This window comes from Eulemur rufifrons, chromosome 16 (assembly GCF_041146395.1).
Source record: "Eulemur rufifrons isolate Redbay chromosome 16, OSU_ERuf_1, whole genome shotgun sequence".
NCBI lineage: Eukaryota > Metazoa > Chordata > Mammalia > Primates > Lemuridae > Eulemur > Eulemur rufifrons.
Genome location: NC_090998.1, coordinates 26,784,782 through 26,803,411, shown reverse-complemented (window position 1 = coordinate 26,803,411; position 18,630 = coordinate 26,784,782). Strand labels below are relative to the sequence as shown.

At 38.5% G+C, this 18,630-nt stretch overlaps 1 protein-coding gene and 2 pseudogenes across 1 annotated transcript in view; 2 read left to right on the top strand and 1 right to left on the bottom strand.

The window, feature by feature from the left end:
* The window catches only part of TMTC1 (transmembrane O-mannosyltransferase targeting cadherins 1), a 253,695-nt gene that overhangs the window by 132,893 nt on the left and 102,172 nt on the right, over nucleotides 1–18,630 (top strand). The window contains exon 8 of the mRNA XM_069490420.1: nucleotides 4,657–4,846. Within this exon, the coding sequence (XP_069346521.1) occupies nucleotides 4,657–4,846 (190 nt within the window). The remainder of the gene's footprint in view (nucleotides 1–4,656; nucleotides 4,847–18,630) is intronic.
* Nucleotides 6,673–7,560, top strand: LOC138397468 (centriolar and ciliogenesis-associated protein HYLS1-like; annotated as a pseudogene).
* On the bottom strand, nucleotides 8,964–9,967 carry LOC138397048 (ubiquitin-like domain-containing CTD phosphatase 1 pseudogene; annotated as a pseudogene).

Here is an 18,630-nt window from a genome sequence, read left to right as displayed (position 1 = left end):
GCCCTCAGCACTAGCATCACAGCCTCAGCTCCACCTCAGATCATCAGGTGTTAGGTTCTCATAAGGAGCGGAACCTGTTAATGGATCCATCACCTAGATCCCTCACATGCACAGTTTACAGTAGGATTCGTGCTCCTATGAGAATCTAAAGCCGCCACTGATCTGACAGGAGGCGGGGCTTATGTGGTGGTGCGATCAATGGGGAGTGGCTGTAAATACAGAGGAAGCTCCGCTTGCTTGCCCACCATTCCTCTGCGGCGGTGTGACCAGGTTCAGGCCAGGGATACTTACCGGTCTTGGACCTGGGGTTTGGGGGACACTTACCGGTCTTCGGCCTGGGGGTTGGGGACTGTGGCACGAGAAGATAGGGAATGTCTCTGAGTTTCAAGCAATAACGTATATGTATTAAGGGGAACGTTTGGGGCAGGTGAAGTCTTGACCTTCCTAGTGTTACAAGGAGGGGACGTTGTGTTTAGTTCTGTGGATTACTTTACTTTTTAACCTATTTCAGTTATAATCTGTGTAAAAAAATCACAATGAACATTTTTTTTTAAAATGTAACTATTTGAGATTAGAATTTTTAAAATTTTTTTTTATATTTTCCTTTTGTTATACAATATTGCAAATCCAGAAAATCTAAAGAGAGTGAGGTCAATTTGCAGGACAAGGCAAAAATGGAAACTTAAAATTGAAATATTAAATTCTTCAGAGCACTGACAGATATTCCATAATCAAGCTGCAGGGAGAAATTAGAAAGTATTACTATTGCAATTCTATTGCCTTTTCCCCTAGTTAAAAAAAGGTTTTATTATGGAAAATATCAAATATGCACAAAAGTAGGGAAAGTGGCGTAAAGAACTCCACGTACATACCATCATCCAGTTTCAATAATCTTAACTCCTGGCCATATGGTTTCATCCATACCCCACCTGCTTCCTCTCCCTTGTCCTCAGTCAATTATTTTAAGGCAAATCCCAGGCATCATTTTATTTCATATGTGTATGTTTTAGTATGTATTTCTAAAAGACAAGGACTCTTAAAAAATATAACCACAATACTATTTTCACACTTTAAAAATTAATGATGATTCTCTCTATCCAATTCTTTATCTATCCAATCAGCACTTCAGTTTTTCTATTGGTGTCCTAAGTGGTTATTTTTAATAATGGTTTGAATTAGCATCTGAACAACATCTGCCTTTTGATATGTGTCTTAAGTTCCTTTAACTGGGTCATCTGTTCTGTGGCATTTCCCACATTCTGGGTTTTGCCCGTTGCACCCCTCTGGTGCCGTGTACCGTGTTCTTTTGTATCCTGTGTACCCTGCTGTAAACTGGTAATTAGATTTATAACTTGATCAGTTCAGGCTTGATTTTTTTTATTTTTATTTTTTTACAAGACTGCTTTGTAGGTGTGGTGTGTATTTCCATCAGGAGGCCATCAAGCTGTTCATCTCTCTTTCTGTGATATTAAAATTGATCAGTCAGTTCTGAGCACCCAATTTAGCCTGATCCATCCATTCTAAAGTACCTCATCTGCTTTTCACCTAATAATTTTAGTGGCCATTGATGATCATGCTTAGATCTATTATTTCAAGAGAGAATAATACTTTTAAAATAATTTTTAAGTGCTGGGGTGACTGAGTGACAGAGTCGATTGATTTTCCTAAGTTTGATGGTTCACCATTTGCCTGAAAAGCCAAGTCACAGAGAATCTTCACTAATCTCAAAGGCAGATGGCATCAGCCTGGAAGCTCTGTGAAAAAAGGAGCCCAAAGTGATCCAGTCTTCTTTCTGTAGAGATGGTAGTCTCACGTGACAGTTTCACAGGCCCAAGCCTAAAGGGGAAAAAACATGTTTTTCTTTTTTTGGCATTTGCTTTTGTTAAATAACAAAGCCTGAACTTCATCAAGATTTCAGTATATATTGTACTATTTGTACATTACCATTTAATTAAAAAGTACAGCAGAGAGTTGAGTGTTGAGGAAAACCGTTGAACTACCCTACTCCTTTTTTTTTTTTTTAATTTCATCATATTACAGGGGTACAAATGTTTAGGTTACGTATATTGCCCTTTCCCAACCCGAGTCAGAGCTTCAAGCGTGTCCATCCCCCAGATGGTGCACACTGCACCCATTAGGTGTGTATATACCCATCCCCTGCTCCCCCCTCCCATCTGCCTGACACCCAATGAATGTTATTATTATATGTGCACTTAAGTGTTGATCAGTTAATACCAATTTGATGGCGAGTACTTGTGGTGCTTGTTTTTCCATTCTTGGGATACTTCACTTAGTAGAATGGGCTCCAGCTCTATCCAGGATAATACAAGAGGTGCTAGATCACCATTGTTTTTGGCTGAGTAGAACTCCACGGCATACATATACCACATTTTATTAATCCACTCATGTATTGATGGGCACTTGGGTTGTTTCCACATCTTTGCAGTTGTGAATTGTGCTGCTGTAAACATTCTAGTGCAGATGTCTTTTTTATAGAATGTCTTTTGTTCTTTTGGGTAGATGCCCAGTAATGGGATTGCTAGATCAAATAGTAGTTCTACTTGTAGCTCTTTAAGGTTATCTCCGTATTGCTTTCCACAGAGGTTGCACTAGTTTGCACCAGCAGTGGATGAGTGTTCCTATCTTTCCGCATCCATGCCAACATTTATTGTTTTGGGACTTTTTGATAAAGGCCATTGTCACTGGAGATAAGTGATATCTCATTGTGGTTTTGATTTGCATTTCCCTGATGATTAAAGATGTTAAGCATTTTTTCATATGTTTGTGAGCCATTAGTCTACCTTCTTTTTAAAAGTTTCTGTTCATGTCTTCTGCCCACTTTTTGATAGGGTTTGAACTGCCCTACTCCTTCAGCCCATTTCTCTGTTGAGGATTGAGTCAGAGTGGGTAATAATCTCCCTCCCTGCCCCTCACGCTGGTGGTCGTGGGAGATTCTGCTTCCCACAGCCCACCTTAGGGGAATAAGAGGAATGGGAGGAGATCAGCTTGGCAGATCTGGGAAGAGTGTCCCAGACCAGTAGCTACTTGTTTGCAGGAATTCAAGGTGAATGGGCATTTCACATTGGAAAGTAATTTAGAAATTACCTGATCTAACTTTTTGCCAATCCAAGAATCCCTCCAAAAGAATCTAAAAAACGTGGTAGACTTCTTTTTCCTGTCTGTACTCTGATGGTGTTCATCTGTTTCATTCTGGCTTTTTAATTTGCTATGTCCTATTTTCACTATTGAATGTTACATTCCGTGAGGACAAGGAATTTATCTAATTCTTCTGTTTAATCCCAAGTAAGGTGTCAAAGATAAACGCAGTCAGACATTAGCTGAAGTGGTGAACAGATTTTACTCAGTAACTGTGGGCAGCAGGGGCAAGACCTAGGCTTCATTCTGATTTTTGCAGAGGTGATTGGGCCTTTCAAAGGGAGAATGAGGGAGGGGTGGAGCAGGGGCTCAGGACAGTCAGAGAAGTGAATATTGACAGAGTAGGTCAATGTCAATGTGATTAAGCCAGCTGTGTCTGCTAGGTGGCAGTTATCAAAGGTAGACTTCTGTCCTTCCACAGAGGCTGGGAGACAGAGGCCCTGTCCTTCCTGATTACATTTCAAAAGAATGGCTCTCAGGTCCTTGAGAGAGAAGCTTCTGAGTTGTAAGAGATAAGTACTCATAATCATAAGCCCGTTTTTGTAAATGCTCTAAGAAAGGAAGGTCAGGGGCCTGTTGTTAGGTGTCGGCTGAAACAAAGAATAAATTCTCCTGGCAGCACTGAGATTTCTCAGGCAGGCCTTTTAATGAGGGGCTGGGGTCATCCTAGGGACATGGCCTTATGCTGCTAGAAGCCATGCTAGAATTTGGTCATCTCCTAGCGCAGAGGTTTGGATGGAGTCTTTATGTGTTGAGAGTTCTGCAGTTCTCAAGGGTCTAGAACAATGCTTAATAAATGTGTTGACTGAACGAATTTGAACACATTCAATTTCCTCTATCCCCAAAGGGAGGGCACCAACTAAAATGCCTTCCCTTTTGCCTTAGTGCCTGTCACAGCCAAGAAACAGGCATAATATCTTCGTCCATTATCCCTGTGTCTTCCTGGGTGTTCTTGTCAGTAAGGACAGCTGTATTTCTCTCGTCTTAAGGGCTAGCCCCTCCATTCATGAGTAAGGGATTTTATTACCTGACCACATGATTCAGTATGGATCAATCTGTTATAGAAAGCTTGAAATATTTTCAAATCGACTGCAAGATTAAGAAGGGACAGTTCAAATGCCTCTTATCCGGGGAATCATACCTAAACCAGGCAGCATTTCCGTCATGTGCTTTCAGCAAACTTTTCCTTCATAGCATTTATCTCAGGTTGTAATATATTTATTTGTATGATAATTTTAAAATATATGTTATCGAAATTATGTCAGTGTTTGTTCACCATTGAAAGGCCAGCACCTAACACAGTGGCTAGAACCTATTTGATACATCCCAAATTGATCAATTTAATGAATAAATGAGTGAATGGCTTTCTATCTTTCCTAGTCTTCTCCTACAAGATAATGATAGTAGAGAAATGCTATCTAATAAAAACACAGTAAATGAATGTTTAGAAGATGTCATGGATCTCGAGTTGTATTTTAGTGATTCTTCTTCTCTTTGTAGATTCCTTACCTACTCCTACCTCTTGGCCTTCAACGTGTGGCTTCTGCTTGCACCTGTCACCCTGTGCTATGACTGGCAGGTCGGCAGTATTCCTCTGGTCGAGACCATATGGGACGTGCGGAACTTAGCCACCATCCTCCTGGCACTTGTGATGGCCTTATTGAGCCTGCATTGCTTAGCAGCCTTTAAGGTAATTTTCTCAGAAATCTAATGAACTCTCTGCATTTGAAAACATATTCTATGATCATAATGTTCTTTTTTTGTGCAGGGGGTCTGGGTTTAAAGTCAATCTACACTTTTGTCTATAAAATGTTGTGTGTTTAAAGTTTTTCCAGTAGGCAATATATATTTTAAAGACCTTAGCAGGGTTACCAGACCATGACCACCTTAATTAGATGTCTTTGTTTCTGCTAACACTGTAGAAATTGAATCTGAAGCTTAATGTTTGTAAACAATAAGGTTTTTCCTGCTTTGGTTGGCAAATTTTTGAAGTAATTGATTTGATTAAAGTAATGATAAATGAAGTAGTGATAAAGAACATATTCATAACTGCCTAAAATATGGTTGACTCTACTTCAAGTAATGAGTGCTTGAGGTAGTTAGGTGATTTCTCCCCCTACCCCCCAAAAAAACTATAAAACTGGATAAAATCTCGTTAAGTATAGCCATTTCAAAAATGATTACAGACAGCAAAGAGCTTGAAAATGTTTACTTATGAAAACTGCTGCTGCATTGAAGAAGTTACTTCTTGCCTGAGGGTATTTCCATCCTCCCAGATCTGGTGGTAAAAATCCGTAAGTCTACTGGCTGGAATTGGCTGATGTGGTTTGAAAGAGAAACAGAGCAGCTAGAAATTTAAGGGGAAGATTTTGGAAGCAAGAGAACTGTAGAAGTGCTGAGATAATATACTGTCTGTGCATTCATGGCTGGCTACTAAATGACATGGCATACGGAATTTCCTAGGAAGCACAAGCAAAATTAAAAGCCTAGGGAGACTGACTTATTTGCTGCAAATTTAAATGAATTCTTCAACTCATACACAGATTGGGCAGCAGAGAGTAAAAGCTTCACTGGCTTGACTTGTCTGTGTAACCTCTGTCCAAATCATTGGCTGATCACAAAGCCATGCAGGCACAAGAGAGATCCCCAGAGTTCTGGGCAAAAGAAAAGGGAAAAACTGAACAAAAATTTTAGCACTCTGCAGAGAAACAGATTTTCCAGTTTGAGTCTAGGCATATTCATCAAATATATTAAAACAGGAACACTAACCTTTTTCAGAAAAACAAAATAGAATTCAGAGACACTACAATGTATGATGTACAATGCCTAGTTTTTAACCAAAGATTATTGGACATGTAAAGACACAGGAAAGTGTGACCCAAACTCAGAGAAAAAAAAAGTCAATAGGAAATCAAATACAATTATGTTCCAGAGCTAAACATACATTTACGTGATCAAATAATTTTTGACAAAGTCACCAACTTTATTCAACAGGGATAGTCTTTTTTTTTTAAATGCAGCTGTGCTTGGATAGTCTTTTAAATAAAAGATGTTACACAGAAGTTAATTCTAAGTGGATCATAGCTCTAAACAACAAAATTATGTAATACTAAAAATTCTAATAGAAAACAGGAGAAAATCTTTGTGAATCTGGGTTAAGCAAAGATTTCTTAGAACACATAAAGTTAAAATTATAAAATAAAGAGTTGATAAATTGGACACCTCAAAATTAAAAATTTTTGGAAAACTGTGGTGCTCTGCTTGCTGGGCATCAGGACTCGGTGTGGCAAGTGGACCTTGGTGAGGTTTTGTTTTGTTTTGTTTTGTTTTTAAATTCTAATACTAATGCCAATCAAAGTACATTAAAATAAGGTGGTACAATAGAAGCCAGCCAGCTGAAGAAGCTTATTAATGATTATATTTCACATGGGAAGTAGAGGCTGGAGATAAGATTTTCTCACTTTAAGTAGTTTTGATGGCAGAAATAAAAGAAGGTTCTATAGTGTAGGGGAAGCAATGGAGGAACTCATGGGGCCTGATGGACACAGATGGGCCAACATGGATGCAGAAGAATGAATGTTGGCAGCTGCTTTTACCCATAGCTGTGCAGGGCAGGGTGAGGGAGATGTCAGGAGAGAAGCCCAACCTATCCTGTGTGATCCCTACGGTAAAGCTTCGGTAACCCCAGGGAAGTGACCTGCTCTTCTTGTGCAACTGTAGTAGCCACGTGTTGAAAGTCATGTTACTTCAGAAACAGTCTCAGAGCCTCCCAAAGACTCCGAACACCAGTGATGCAGAGACAGGTGCTGCATAGAAAGCCAGGTCAAAAGTATTGGTGACAGATGACTGTCAGTGAATCAACTCTGGTACAGAAAGTGATTTGGATCACTGGGACTTAAGACAAAGGCTGATGAATCTGCAGTTGCAAGAAGACAGGGAATCCCCAATTGATATTTCACAAAAATTTAAACTACCACATCAATACCAAGGTAGTATTTCTCAAGATCAGTTTATTTGCTGCCTACAAAGACAAGGATGGGCCCTCCAGCTCATGCACAAGACCTGACTGTGGCCAGCAGACCCACGGCCTTTGTTCTCCCAAGTCTGGACCGGTTAAGCCAAAACCAGGGCAAGGTAGACCAGATAGCCCCATATTTTAAACACAAACAAGACTTGGACTCAATGTGGTTACCTGGTGTAGATCACAGGAAGGAATTATGCTGGGTGTCCAAGAGCAGATGCTTTGTCAAGCAGAGCACAAATCCAAACCTCAGCACCTGTGTTCCAAAAAATTAACCTAGTACCAACTAAGAAAAAAGATCTGCACTCCATTGGGGTGTTCGTGGTGACCTTGCAAATGGTGTCATGCCCAGGAAGCTTCCCTTCCCTCTTTCACCTTCTTAAATCTTTTTAACCTTTCTCTACTTTCACAGAATTGCTTGGGATAACCTGGTTCTTTACGTCTGTCCTTTTAAATAGAAACAACTGACTTGAAAAGCCCATGAAATAGTATAGAGTAAGAACTTCACCCACCATTGGTCTTTCCTAGCTATACATCACTTTGGTATCAGATGCCATTTGACTTCCAAATTACCACACAAATCTAGCAATTGCAAGAGAAACCATACCAGAGAAAGAAAAACAGACCTGACCTTTCTATTTTGTCAAATTAGTACACACCATTTCTGTTTCATAGCCTTTTTACCTTTGGCCAGTGTGAGTTGCCGTGTTTTAATGTGTGTTTTTCACATAAGTTGCTGAGCATTAAGCTTATCAATTAAAGAATTTGGAAAACTTTTGGGGAAAAAAATAAAATTAATAATTTTGCTCATCAAAAATTAATGTTAATTAAATGTAGAAGTAAGCCACAAATTGGGAGAAAATATTTGTAAAACATGTATCTATCTACAAAGGATTTGTATCTGGGATATTTAAAGTGCTCTTAAAACTAATAATAAGACAAAAAAACTCATTAACAGGGGCAAAAGATTCAAGTAGACACTTCACAAAAGAAGATATACAAAGTTTTTTTTTTTTTTTTTTTTAAAAACGTATTGCCTTTAATTGTTTTTATGACAATGGTTTTAGGCAGAATAGCTTCTACTTAGCCACTGAAAAGAGACACGCTCTTGTTCCTTAGTTTTATTCTTCAGTCTCATGTTTTCTATTTCTCATACTAGGACATAGATGTATCATGACTGATGTTTTCCAGTTTTAATTAAAGAACATTTACACACATACAGACCAAATTGAGACAGCTCAGAATTCAGAAATGTAACTAGTAGAGTACAGAAGAGAAATTGTGTCTATGACAAATGAATAAAAAAAATTCTTGGTAATTTTAAGTGTAACAAACTAGGTTCTTTATTAAAAAAAAAAATTTTTTTTTCTTGCTCTTAAAGGGAAAAGCATTAGTTTCAAGATGGGTTTGGTCTCAGATTTAGTCGGACAATAACACGAGACAAAAACATAAGACATAACTTGTTTCCAAAGTCACAAAATGGCATTGTTGAGTATATATTTTTTCCTACTTTTTTTTTTGTGGAAAAAAAAAAACACCTCAGTAATCAATGCTGGAGAGAATATTTTTCAAGAGTAACAGAATATTCATATAGGGGCAAAAAATTTTTAGCATATTGCTATAATCTTCAGAAAATATAAAATTAAATTTACAAAAAACTGGAAGACCAAGTATAAGCAGTCTGGTTTTTGCTTCCATGTCCAGCACTATAATAATGATCTCGAGCAAAAAAGCAAGAAGTTCATGGATCTCAAGTATCTTCAATAACTGCCAGCATAACCTGTAACTACTGTCCTTGCTTCTTTGAGAGATACCTTTCCCAATATTTGTGATTTAGCTCCAAAAAGTCATCTAATTTTGCTATTTCCTTGAGGTCCTGAGTTAATTTTAAAAGTTCTTTGTCTTTATCTCTATTTAAGTGTGCTTTCATAAAAGGTCTTATCTTTAGTCCATTCTGTGGGTTCATTAGAAAATTTCTTCCTATATCATCAAACATAATGGTGTTTTCTTTGCTGTAAAACTCCGAAAACTTTCCCCATATGACACCAAGAGGCTTTACATCTATTAATCCTCTCCTTGGAGTATGCACTGTTATCATAGCAGCACTGTCCGACATGAAGGTAATCTTATAATTTGCATTTGTGCTCACTCCCAGCTCTTTCATTTTAGCTTCAATCCACTTCATATTTGTTGCAGACCAAATAACAATGTCATAATCTTCATATGCAGATGTTACGAATTCATGAAGATATGGCCGCATTAATTCTACCCCAGTCTCTGCACAAGACCTGTGGTCAAATAATGTATAATCAACATCTAGTACCAAAAGCTTTTTCCCTTCCCTGGGAGGATTCAAAATTTCCAGTTTGTACTCTTTTACTCTGCGAGAAATTTTCAGTAGGTTTTCTTCCCTATTTTCTACTTCAACTACTTCACCTTCAATATCAAAGTCGTTGACAGCATCATCATTGTCAGGGGGTGGACCTAAGACATCTTTCAAGCTCTCCTCACGAGTTCCCATCATCATGATTTTAGTATTTGGTTTCAGTTTGAGAGCTCCAAGCTTAACATCATTTTCTGCAGGTTTGCCTTTAACTTTGAGTCCAAGTAACTTCTGGCATTCTGGCAGCACTCCCGTAAGAGTTTTAAGAAACTGTTTGAGATCTAGCACAGTATCATCTTCTGAAAGTGTGGTCACTGAATATTCCTGTCCACCCCATTTTACGATGATAGGGAGAGCCATTCTTGAAGCATAAGAGGAAGCAGCTTGACTTCAGAAAAAAATACCTGGAGCGCTGAGTAACCAGCGGCAACGGACGATATACAAAGTTTTTAATAAACACATGAAAAGATGCTCAGCATCATTAGTCATTAGGGAAATTCAAATTAAAGCTACAAAGAAATACCACTACATACCCACTAGAGTGGCTGTCATTAAAAAGATTCACAATACCAAGTATTGGTCTGGATCTCTCAGACATTACTGGTGGGAATAAAATGTGGTTCAGTCACTGTGGAAAAAATTTGGCATCTTCTTAAAAAGTTAAACATAAAATTAAACACTTCTACCCATCAATACTGAAAAGAAATGAAAACATATACCCACACAAAAGTCTTATATGGGAATATTTGCAGCATTTTTATTTATAATAGCTGAAAAGCGGAAAGAATTTAGTGGCCTAACTTATGGACAAACTTAATGTGATAAATTACTCAGAAATTTAAAAGAACAAACTACTGATACATAAAACAACCTTGATGAACGTGGATGAACATTGTGCTAAGTGAAAGAAGTCAGACGTACAAGACTACATACTATATGATTCCATCCATGTGAAATTCTAGAAAAGGCAGAATTATGACAGAAAACATGGGGAGGTGGAGATTTACTGCAAATAGACTTGAAAGAACTTTTTGGGGTTGTTTTATGCTTTTTAAAATGTGATTGTGGGGGTGATTGCTAGACTCTACATATTTATCAACACTCATCAAAATGTACATTTAAAATGGGCAAATATATTGTATGTGAACTGTACGTCAATAAAGGTATAAAAAGTGATTAAAACAAACATGTCAATGTCTGGAATGAATATAGAACTGAAATTTGAATGCAAAACATAAGATGTGATCCTGAAAATTTAATGAAGAAAATTTTGAATGATTAAAACCTTTTTTATTATTGGGATGAAAGTCATATAGCATAAAATTATTTTAAAGTGTACAATTTAGTGGTACTTAGTGAATTTACAGTGTTGCACAACTACCAGCTCTTTCTAGTTTCAAAGCTTTTTCCTGACCCCATAAAACCCTCCATACTCATTAAGTAATCACTCTTAACTCCTCCTCCATCCCCTGCTGTTTTCTAATCTACTTTCTGTCTTTGGATTTGCCTGTTCTGGATATATCATATAAAAAGAGTCATACAATATGTGGCCTTTTGTGTCTGACTTTTTTCATTTATTGTAATATTCTTGAAGTTCACTGAAGTTGTAGTCTGTATCAATATTTTGTTCCTTTTTATGGATGGACAATACTTTATTGTATGTATCATAAGGGTAGAGAAACCCCACCTCCATCCTTTTAGAGTCCTGACTGGGTTTGAGAATTAAAGGTACATTAACAAGAGAAAAGCTTACAAATTTATTTAATACAAGTTTTACGTGGCATAGCTGCCCTTACAAAAAATGGAAACCCAAAGAAGCAGTTAGTGTCAGTTATTTATATACTGGATTGGACAAAGAACAGTAAATTGTGAAGATGCAACTAAATTATGTGGCAAGGCTTAAACCATAAGAGTTACTTTAACAGAGTCTGTACAGAATTCTCTTGGTTTCTACTTTTCATCCTTGAAGGTCAGGATGTTGCATCTTTCTAGTATAGGAAGGGCATCTTTCACATGGGAATTTCATCTTTTACTTTTAAGAAACAATAACAAGGTCAAAGTGATCTTTTTGTACCTTCTGTTTTTCAAGTGTTGTTAAATAGTAAGTATGCCAGAATAGCATATTTTAACCCCTTCAGTATATACCACAATTTGTTTATTCATTTATGCATTAATAGACATTCAGTGTTTTTCTACCTTGGGGTGTACCGTAGCATTATTACACTACTTCACTGCATACACAAATAATGCTACTATACACATTCATGCACAAGTTTCTCTGTGAACATATGTTTTCATTTCTCTTGGGTATATAACTAGGAGTGGAATTGCTGAGTCATTTAAGATAATTCTATTTTTACCTTTTTGAGGAACTGCCAAACTGTTTTCCACAGTGGAAACACCATGTTACGTTCCCACCAGCAATGTACAAGGAAGGGTTCCTGTTTCTTCACATCCTCACCAACCCTTGTTTTATTTTTGTTATTTTGATTAAAGCTATCCTAGTGAGTATAAAGAAGTATCTCATTGTGGTTTTGATTTCCTTTTCCTTAATGATCAGTGATGGTGAGCATCTTTTCATATGCTTATTGGTCATCCTTGGATCTCCGTTAGAGAAATGTATATTCAAGTCCTTTGCCCATTTTTTTAACTGGGTTCTATTTTTGTTGTTGACTTATAAGAGTTCTTTATATATTCATGGTATTAACCACCTGAAAGATATTTGATTTGCAAATACTTTATTTCATTCTATAGATTGTCTTTTCACATTCTTGATAGTGTCCTTTGATACACAAAAATTTTTAATTTTTATGAAGTCCAGTTTAGCTATTTTTTTTCTTTTGTTGATCATGCTTTTATTGTTAAATCTAAGAATGCATTGTGAAATCTGAGGTCAAGAAGATTTACAACTGTGTTTTCTTCTAAAAGTTTTATGGTTTTAGCTGTTATATTTAGGTCATTAATTCATTTTGAGTTAATTTTTGTGTATGCAGTGAAGTAGGGTTCCAACTTCATTCTTTTGCATATGGTTATCCAGTTATCTCTGCACCATTTTTCAAGACACTATTCTTTCCTCCAACATCTTATTTTAAAGTAGTCACTTACTCATCTTTTTGTAAATCAAATTTATAAAGCAAGGATAATGTAAATAACCATTCCCAAGAAACTCTGGCATGCCTATGAGATACATAAACTTGAGCTCAAATTTCACCTTTTTAGTAAGGCCTCCTTTAACCACCCTATTTAAAATACAATCCCATATTCTTTTTCCCTTATCATCCTTTCACTTTTTAACTATTCTTTATAATACTTCCAGTTTCTAAAATACCGTCTAATTTGCTTATTTTATTTAATGTCTGTTTCGACCAACCAGAACATAAGCCCCATGAGGACAGAGATATTTTTCCTGTCTTGTTCACTGCCATATTTCTAGCAGCAGGAACTTGCCACACTCAATATTTATTACCTACATTTTATTGCTTGCCATTCAGTATATATTCCCCAAATGAATAAAACTATAAGAAGTTAGCAAGTCTGTTCAGTTAGATTTTGGCATGCAGAATCCTTTTTAAAAGTGATCTCTATCTAATCTAAAGACTATAAAAGCACCATGCTCAATAGCAGTATGAAATATGTGGGGGTGAATATGGGGTTTGTTTAATTGGAATCTGGCCTTAGGTCATGGTTTGGCATGCCTGCTGTATTGTAACCGATCTGGAGGAACACATGCATCGGAGACTGGATTGGTCTGCCAGTAAGGGTTTTCCTTGACTCCTTCCCAGCTAATTAAGGGGCCTAGTGAGTCCCCACAGGCTGTCATCTCAGCCAGGTGTGTTAAATGTGAACTCTCATGATGGCAGTAGACCCCATACGTAGGCAAGCCTTGGCCCTCCCCAGAGTGTCTTTGATAACATGATGAATTAATGGAAACTTCCTCTTTGAAAGGCTGTTAATGTTTTTCTTTCATGGAATTTGTTTCAGAATCACTTTACTTCATCCTAAAAAAATTGGTAAAGCATTCCAGCTGTGGCGATAGTAAGATTTAGCTCTTTTGTGGTGGCTTTCATCTTGAAAATTCTTTGCAAACATTAACTAGAACCTGCAGCAATTCTTGGCCATTCATACTTTCTACATTTTCTTCTTTCAGAGGTTGGAGACAGAGGTTTGGCTTCTAGCTCATGGTTTTGGGGCCTGGCTTCTCTTTTCTTGATGTGCTTACACACAGAAGGGAGATAGGAATCAGGTCTTAAAAATCAGATCCTCCTGCTAATGGTAACTTCTTGAAGTGGGAATAATCCTGTTTTTTTCTGTGTGATAATTAATTACTAAAGACATGATGTTAAGGGCTTTGATTCTGAGACGATAAACAGTCAACAGTAGGATTATACTTTTATGAAAATAGAGAACTTGCTTTATGAATATTTCTCTATGTTAAAAAGAAACAGTGGATGAAATGTTTACAATAATGTCAGAAAAATAGGCACAAGTCTACCTACCTAGAATGTTTCCAAATGATCTATGTACTCTACTGGTAAGTACCGAGTTGAAATTATTTTGTAATCCCTGGTTATGTCCTTAAATTTTGAGATAGCGAGGCTGTACAATACATTACCAGGAACACAAGTATTGGACAAACAAGCATAAACACAGAGTCCAGAGAATCATGGAAAATATTTCTTTTATTTTCACTTTTGATTCTTAATCATTTAAAACAACCTTGGCTTGTACTGAGGGGAAAATCTGTTCTCTTTAGTAGCTTCGCTACTTCTTCCTCTTTCATTATCTTAATATTGATTGAGTGCCTCCTACTTGCTGGGATTAGAGCCATGAACAAAATGAAGGGCCTGCCTGCGTGGAGCTTACACTTAAAAAAACTTAAAATAGGTTATATGTCAAGTGTAAAGTACTGTGAACAGGTCAAGGCTGGCCTCACGGATGAGGTGACATTTGAGCAGAGACATGAAAGCAATGAAAGAGTGAGCCATGTGGCTGTTTGGGGAAAAGCATTCTAAGTAGAGGGAAAGCACGTGCCAAGGCCCTGAGGAAGGAAAGTACTGGAGCCTTCACAGACAGTGAGGAGGCTGCCATGGCTGGGGCAGAGTGGGCCAGGGCAGCCAGCCCTAGAAGCTGATATCAAAGAGATGAAGGAGTGTGTGTGTGTGTGTGTGTGTATATGTGTGTGTGCGCGCGCGCGCATGCATGTGTGTACACAGGATCAAGCCTCCATCTTTTTAAGCTTTTGTCTACTTTTCTTTCTCCTGTCATGCTGCTTCCATTTGTACTCTGGCTCTGTGTTGTCTAGTTTTCCTCTTGATGAGGCCAGGCCATGGGGGCCAGACCAGTGGGAAGAATTCAGGTCCTTCAGCTGCTTCTGTGCACGTTTGTTGAGCATAAGAGGTGGGGATGGAAGGAAAGGTGCAGCCTTAGAGTCAATAAGGGATTTATAAGATGTACAAATTGTTTTTTTGCTAATATTAATCATCTTTTGTTTGCATCATTTGGGAGAATATATATGCTTACAATTGCTCTTTCTTCAATTTACCAGAAACCTTCTTCTTCCTCACTACCTTGTATCAACCAGGGCACTGGAAAGAGGGAGAGGGCATAGTCTGTCTTGTTACAGTTGTATTTATACTTATTTGAATTGTATTAATATTTTAATAGTTAACTTTACAAAGCTACAAATTAACACATGTAAGAAATAAACAGCAGGTGTGTCATCTCCCAGAACCACGACCCCAGGAGCCCACCCTTCACTGGCCTCCGTTGAGCATTTGTTCTTGTACATTTTTACACTTACTGGCCACAAAAGCACATTCTTTCTTTTTTAGACATTACGGTAGACAGCATTACAAATGTCAGTGCATTCCAGGTCACCTCCCTATCCGGCTGGACCGTTCCTCCTGTAGATAAGCAGCTCCAAGCGGTGTTTAACTTTGACAAGATCGTGTCCAGAATGGGGTGGGAGAGCCAGAACACAGCACCTAAATGTTTCCTGTCTCTGGAAATAACCATGGAGTGAACGTAGAGATTGTTCCTCGTTTGTTGTATTTTCATAACACAAGAGATTGAAGAGCTCTCAGAGTAGTTTATTATCTATCACAGAAGATTATCTATCAGCTGGCATGTTGGAGAATTTCAAAGTCGAATTTCTCTTGTTCTGAGCCTCTCCTTCATTCCCTCCTCCTCACACCCATCGTTCTCCAGGAATGCATTCGAGCTTATATTACATCATGTAGAGAACAATCCAGAAATTCATTATTGGATTGAGTTCTTTTCAACAATAACTTTTAAAGTGAACTAATTTGCTGTCGCCCTTTGTGATGTGGCTAACCGCCCCGTGGGAACGCATGTATAGTGGAGATAAAGGAGGCGTAAGCCGCAAGCCCTGCTTGTTGCATCCTCCTCTATGAATAGTGAATGTTTATGCCCCAGGAGAGCCACAGGCTGAAAACGCACTTGGGGTTTTCTTTATGACTCTTGCGGACTTTATGCCAGACTGTTGACTTGCAATAAAAAGTGACATATATCAGGAAAGCAGCCAGTCTAATTTGGATTATTTAGGGGAGTTAATACCATTAGTCCCATTCATTATAGTTCCCCATTTCCCGTCTTCTCTATTGTGGTTTCCCTGCATTACAGAGGAAACACCATTAAATTACATTTAAGAGTAATTTATTTGGTATTGGTTCTTTATTGCATTTCCATAGAATGTCTTGAGATTTTAAGGTATTTTTATACCTTTTATAATCTTGTAGCCTACTTGTAAAAGCAAAACCTGAGAGAAAAAGAGGGGGCTTCATGATTCCTGATTTTCCTCATAATGGCCTCCACAATGAGGTGTCTTTTGAGACTGGGCATTAGGCAGTGGAAGTCCTACCCTCTCCTGCTCCCCAGAAGTTTGGGGCTTTGAGGGTTTGGGGTTTTTATTTGTTTTTAAATTTTTAGGAGGGTGACAGTTTTGTCCCAATCTATTTATCCATTTTGTCTTTCACATTATTTCCTGCAACAAACGTAAATCATAGGCTGCAGCTGTGAGCCCTGGAAAACAAGCCAGATTCTCATGTCCACATGAGGACGAATCTGCAGCCTGACCAAAGGAGGTGACCACCTGTGACAACATGGCGGGGCTCTCGCATCTTCTCACTTAGGGAGGTAGCTGTGTTCGTCTCAGGGGTCTGCCTTCACGCCTGTCCTCAGCCTCGCTTTGTTTGGCCTCATGCTAGTCCAAGTCACAGTCCCCGTCAGCATACTCACCAAAAGAGCATGCAGATAGCTAAGAGAAACACAGAGGTTGTCAGCTTAAGATCTCTCTTTAAATAAAACCTCCCTACCTCTCAGAAAGAAAGTAAGATTAGAAGGAGAGCCACTGTCGAAAAGTGATTATTTGCATATTGAGATCTTTGCCTCATTCCAGAAAGGACTTGTAGCAACTTATAGGGAGAAATACAATACGATGGGATAGACCAAGAAATGGCAAACTTTTTTTTTTTTAAAGAAAGAGATAATAAAATATTTGTAGCTTTGTTGCCCATGCAATCTCTCACAAATATTCAGTTCCATCATTGTAGCATAAATTAGCTAACCCCTGGGATAGAACATTCACTACCATACACGTATCCAGTTGAACTGAACATACGTTCAGATTTCTGGAAAATACTTTGCATTTAGCTCAGCCAAAAAATAGATTATGGTATTACTATGGCACATGGGTCACTAAATTCCAGAACGGCCATTATGAAACCTGGTAAAATAAGCATCATGTTTTAATATACCAAATGATAAAATAAAATAGAACTTGGGGAATAAAGATTGCATTAATAGTGGATGGCTCTATGCCAGTGCTGATTTTTCATTTTTCTTCTGGCCAACATTTCTCTTTTCAGTTCCCATTCTCTGCCAACAGTACATACTCTATTTTTTTTCTAACCTCAATTCATGAAAATCCTCCTCATGCTATTGTAGGTCCAATCTTTCTAGCCCATTTGCAATCCATCCAGTTTGACTTGCTTTGCAACCACTGCAGTATCTGATAGAAAAAGCCCCGTGATGTCTTGCCCGGTGCATCTGTCCTTGACCACCAGTGCCATGAGAGTGGCCATTGTCTGTCTGAGATGCTGCTCTGTCTCAGATGCAGCCAGCCCGGTTGATGCAGCCTCTTCTCCCTGTTCTCAGCTGGCTTTTCCACCTGCCACATTTTTCCCATGGTGATAATGTTCTGCCATTTGGGTTCTGCCATTTGGGTCACGGTTTTCCAGCTCAGTAGCTACAGTTAACTTTGGCCCTTAGGCCGTGCTCCAAAGCTGTGATTTTCCTTCCTATCATTTTTCTTATGGGAGTGTGAAAATGAACTTAACACTTCATCTGATGCAGTGTTGGAAAACAGAGAAATTGGATTTGCATCTCATTTAAAAATGGAACATATTTAAAGATCCATTGCTACTGCCTCTTCTCATATAGTTTTATGTCATTGCCGTGCTATATGGGATACAAATTGTATCAGACTTATGTTCTGTCCTGCCCCGAGTACCAGATTGAGGGTCCTGAGGCTGGGAGGAGGGGAGCCCAGGGAGTGGAGGGATTAGCACTGACCTGAGTCTGAGGCCAGGCTCTGCCGCTGCCCAGCTGTGTGAACCCACCTCACTGAGCCTTCCTGCGCCACAGGGTGGACCAGGGCAAGCCACGTCAAACAGTACGGGGGGCCGGCACCCAGGGAGCATCGGATATCTGACAGCTTTGTCATTGTCATTATCATCATCACCAGCATCATGAAATTGTCACAGCTTAAATGTAGGAATACAATAAAGGCTCCTGTCTCCATTTTATAGAAATAAAAGAAATCCAGTTGACTACCCTTTTTTTTTTTTTTTTTTTTTTTTGAGACAGAGTCTCGCTCTGTTGCCCGGGCTAGAGTGCCATGGCGTCAGCCTAGCTCACAGCAACCTCAAACTCCTGGACTCAAGCAATCCTCCTGCCTCAGCCTCCCGAGTACCTGGGACAACAGGCATGTGCCACCATGCCCGGCTAATTTTTTTTTCTATATATATTTTTAGTTGGCCAGATAATTTCT